General features: G+C 43.8%; 1 protein-coding gene across 1 annotated transcript in view; it reads right to left on the reverse strand.

The window, feature by feature from the left end:
- The window catches only part of LOC123511981 (contactin-3-like), a 165,903-nt gene that overhangs the window by 160,600 nt on the left and 303 nt on the right, over window positions 1-5,000 (reverse strand). Inside the window, exon 1 of the mRNA XM_045268090.1 lies at window positions 4,217-5,000. This exon is cut by the window's right edge and continues 303 nt beyond it. Coding sequence (XP_045124025.1) covers window positions 4,217-4,301 — 85 coding nt within the window. The 5' untranslated portion in view covers window positions 4,302-5,000. The remainder of the gene's footprint in view (window positions 1-4,216) is intronic.

Here is a 5,000-nt window from a genome sequence, read left to right on the forward strand (position 1 = left end):
AACATGAGGACATTTTCTTACTCTCAAAGGGTAACTGAAACAAGATTTTCATTGGTTGTTCTCTCTCTCTCTCTCTCTCTCTCTCTCTCTCTCTCTCTCTCTCTCTCTCTCTCTCTCTCTCTCTCTCTCTATTCTCTACTTTCTCATCCTCTCACTCTGAGTATCGGTAGCTAATTCCAGTACATCTCTCTCTCTCTCTCTCTCTCTCTCTCTCTCTCTCTCTCTCTCTCTCTCTCTCTCTCTCTCTCTCTCTCTCTCTCTCTCTCTCTCTCTCTCTCTCTCTCTCTCTCTCTCTCTCCACCAGCATGTCGTGTTAACAAATAATGAGCATCGCAGTACGGCGGTAACCACATTATCATCATCATTATAATTACCCTCACCCTAATAATCATTCATAAAGAGAGAGAGAGAGAGAGAGAGAGAGAGAGAGAGAGAGAGAGAGAGGAGATTGAGGCTGCAGGGAAAGAAAGAAGAGAGGAGAAGGGGAAAGTTTATTATTGCGGTGGAGTGTTTCCCCTGATTAAGTAAGATTAATGAGAGGCACTGTTGGATTGGGCTTTGTTGGGCTCCATTAAGTTAAGGCCAATTGGGCGGACGCTGGGCAGGGGCTGAATTGAAAAGGAGACGGTCCCGCAGCCTCCTCCACCACCACCAGGATCACCACCAGTAGGAAAAGTAGTCGTAGAGCTCTTGTTGTACTACTTTTAGTGGGGATGTGGTCGTTTGAGCAGTAGTAGTAGTAGTAGTTGTTGTAGTAGTTGTAATAGTTGTAGTGTTAGTTGTTGGCGTAGTTGATGTTATTTTGTTTTGTTTTTGTATGATAGTGGTGGTGGTGGTAGTGGTGGTGGTGGTAGTAGATGTGGTGGTTGTAGTAATATAGCATCAGTTTTAGTAGTAGTAGTAGTAGTAGTAGTAATTGTTGTTGTTGTTGTTGTTATTGGTGTTCATTTTTTTCTTGTTGTTGCAGTGGTAATAGTCGTCATGGTGGTGGTGTAGTTGTACTAGGAGTGGTTGTAATAATAGTAGTAGTAGTAGTAGTAGTAGTAGTAGTAGTAGTAGTAGTAGTAGTAGTAGTAGTAGTAGTAGTAGTAGTAGCAGCAGCAGCAGCAGCAGCAGCAGCAGCAGCAGCAGCAGCAGCAGCAATAGGGAATTCGTCCCTTTGCGTCACGTTCCAATCAAGTTTTCCAGTCCAGTTCTTCACTAATCTTCCTTTTCCCTTCTCTCTTTTTCCTTCACATTTTCTCTTCGTGTAAGGAAAGTGGCACAGGTGTCTAGAAAGGAGGAGGAAGAGGAGGAGGAGGAGGAGGAAGAGGAGGAGGAGGAGGAGGAGGAGGAAGAGGAGAAGGAGGAGGAGGAAGGTGACACGCGTAAAGGGAACAACCGGCAGGACAGCATAAGTCTTGAGGGATCGCGCGTTTATTAATGTCAAGAACCAGGACAACACAATGGCAACGCGGCGATGGAAAAAGGGCAAATGTCTGGATGGAGAGATGGGAAGTGTTGCGTGAGTGGCTGGAAGTGACACTGGCGCTCCTTGTTTCCTATTAGTATTGTGTCACATGATGTCTCTTCAACTTTATAATTTCTTCTCAGTACACGCGATCAGAGGCTTTCGTGAATAGACAGAAATTTCCTCACGTCAGCTTGCATTGATAGGCGGGCTTTGTCTATTAGCCTCACTGTGTCCGATGAATGTGTGAACGTGTAACAGTTTTGCCTCAGTAGAAGCGATCAGAAGCAGTCACGAATAGATGGAAGGGAGAGATAAGGAGTTTGCTGTTATGGTGTGGAATTGACAGAGGCTGCCTTTGTCTGGTGTAGCAATCAGAAGGGATCGTGGTTGGGGTGGGAGTGGTGGGAGCCCAGGACAATATTGCAGCAGAAGAGACGATAAGCGACTCTTATGAATTAGGGAAAGTGTTGTGAAAGTTTACGTTGAGGAATGTAAGTTTTCTTTGTTAGGGAAGAATTGGGCTGTGAAATATTATTGTCCTCGATACGTGAACCAAAACTTTATCTCGCCGTTATTGTATCTGAATATTTGAGAGACGATGTAAGAGCAGGGGGAGGTTCAGTTCTTGTCTTCAGTCAGGTTTGAATATTCACCGAGGAGACTTCACGATTCATTTCCTGCAAGAGATCATATTGAAAATCTTTACGACCTGTTTAATCTCACATTCCAAACACCGATAGAAGATCAGTGGAGCATTAAAACCGCTTATTCTCAACTCATAAACGAATCAAGAGGCTGAGAAGTTTCCGAGGATTTTGAAGCACCGTTAGATGAGATCGTGATGTCACAAAGCCTTGGAAAAGAGGAAAAAGACAGAAAAAAGAGGAGCAGCTTAGGAGCATCTCATCAGGAGGGAGAAGAGTGGGAGATCAGGCCATCGCGGCAATTGTGTGAACTTTACGAGTCTTGAGGGAGCGTCAGTAAACTCGGCGTCATGAGGGACACACACACACACACACACACACACACACACACACACACACACACACACACACACACACACACACACACACACACACACACACACTCTCTCTCTCTCTCTCTCTCGGGCAGAATGGTGCGAGGGTGAGGTCAACGCTGGTCACTTTAAAAGGTCACCAGGTCATGCGTTGTGGTATAAACCTATTGTTTTTTCTTTATCCTTTTCTCTTAATTGTTGTTGCTGTCATTAAATTTCTCTATTTTTTCTCTCTTCTTCCTGTTTATTTTTCTTCCAGGGTAAAAGTGTTGCTTTGTTGTTTTCATTTTGAGAGTAATAATTAAGAGGCGTGCGTTTCTCTCTCTCTCTCTCTCTCTCTCTCTCTCTCTCTCTCTCTCTCTCTCTCTCTCTCTCTCTCTCTCTCTCTCTCTCTCTCTCTCTCTCTCTCTCTCTCTCTCTCTCTCTCTCTCTCGCCCTTCCTCGTTTCACATTGTTCTTCATTCATATTTTTGCATTGGTTATTGGATACAATTCATACCGCGCACACACCCCTTCAACACACACACACACACACACACACACACACACACACACACACACACACACACACACACACACACACACACACACACACACACACACACACACACACACACACACACACACACACGATTTATTTTTTTCTGTCCAACTCGAAGACAGTTTGGTATGCATTGCTCTGGTTATTTTCGTCCTGGTTCCTGTTCTCATTGTTTGTCTTCGTTGTAATTTACGTTGACCCTCCAAAACAAGAAACATCATAAAGCATCACACAAGTTCATTAGTTTTGCATATAAGTTTGCTGTCAGTGGTGCTCCTGTCGTTTTCTGTTCGCTTGCTTCCCTTTCTGTTATTTTACTCATTGCTCATGTTGATAATTTCACTCGACAGACCTTTCATATTCCCTAATTAACGTTGACGAATGAAAACAACAGCGACAGTAATGATGGCAACGATGACAACGATGATGATGGTGTTGGTAATAATGATAACAGTAAAAGCAGTGATGATAGTAGTAGCAGTAATGATGATAATAATAACAATAATTCACTTAGAGCTTGGTGATCAGGGTTAGGTGACGTTAGATAAGGTGAAATAATATCATAAGGTTAATTAAGGTTAGGCAAAGGTGGACAGCGTAAGGTAAGACGATCAGGTCAGGTAACGTAAGGTAGGGCAGGGCAAGACTAGATGAATTAAACTACTTTAGGTAAGGAAATGTACAGAAAAGTAAGGAAAGAAAAGTAAAGGAAGAGGTGGTAAGGAAATGTTAGGTTAGGTTAGGTTAGGTTAGGTAAAATATGGTAAGGTAAGGTAAGAGAAGAGAAGGGGAGGTAATGTAAGGTAGGGTTAGATTAGATAATGTTCGATAAGGTAAGGTAAGGAAAAAAAGATAAAGAAGAGAAGGAAAGAAAAGGATAGGTTAGGATAGGCAATGTTAGGTAAGGTAAGGGAGAGAAGGGAAGGGAAAGGAAAGGAAGGGAAAGGAAAGGAAAGGTAAGATAATGTTAGATAAGCTAAAGGAAGAGAAGGGAAGGAAAGAAAAAATAAGTTAGGTAAGGTAATGGAAGAGAAGGGAAAGGAAGGAAAATTTAGGTTAGGTTAGATAAGAGAAGAGAAAGGAAGGAAAGAAGAAGTTAGGTTATGTAAGGTAAGGAAGAGAAGGGAAAGGAAGATGAAAGGTTAGGTTAGGATCGGTTAAAGTAAATAATGACAACAACAGTAATACAAATCCTTCCACTCACCTTCCTCCAGACTCTGCAGGGTCATCTCCACCCACAGCAGCAGCACCAGCAGCACCAGCATCAGTGTGTTGTGGGGAACCCTCATGACGAAGGCGGTGCTGGTGGTGCTTGACGGGGAGGAGGAAGAGGAAGAAGAGGAGGAGGAGGAGGAGGAGGAGGAGGAGGAGGAAAGACGACCTGGTGTATTTTCTCGGTCGTCTTCTTCTTCCTCCTCTGTTATCGTTGCCTCTCTCCTTCCCTCCTCTTCGCGGCGCTCACTCCTTGTCGTTGTTATTGTTTTTCGGTAACTTTTGTCGCTTTATCGAAAGTTGACGTCACTCTCTTCATCCCGCTCATCACCATTTCCATCATTATCACCACCACTACCATCATCACCGCACAGTGTCTCCTCCTCCACCGTCTCCACTTCTCTTCTCTCCACGTAATCACTGTCTCCTTCCTTTCACCTCTTCCTTCTCCTCCTCTTCCTCCTCCTCCTCGTCCTCCTCCTCTTCCTCCTCCTCCTCCTCCTACTCCTTCTCCTACTCCTTCTCCTTCTCCTCCTTCTTCCCCGCCGCTTCTTCTTGTCTTTTTTCTTCGGTTATCGTGGAGTGGAAAATTTTTTGTTTATCATTCTTGAGGCAGTCTGTAAAAATTCGTTTCCTCTTATCACTGTTGCGAAAATACGGTGAAAAGTATTCGCATGTCGATACGCAATGAAGTAGTAGGAGTAGTAGTAGTAGGAGTAGTAGGAGCAGTAGCAGTAAGACTAGTAGAAGTAGGAACAGTAGTAGTGGCAATAGGA

This window comes from Portunus trituberculatus, chromosome 32 (genome assembly GCF_017591435.1).
Source record: "Portunus trituberculatus isolate SZX2019 chromosome 32, ASM1759143v1, whole genome shotgun sequence".
Lineage (NCBI taxonomy): Eukaryota > Metazoa > Arthropoda > Malacostraca > Decapoda > Portunidae > Portunus > Portunus trituberculatus.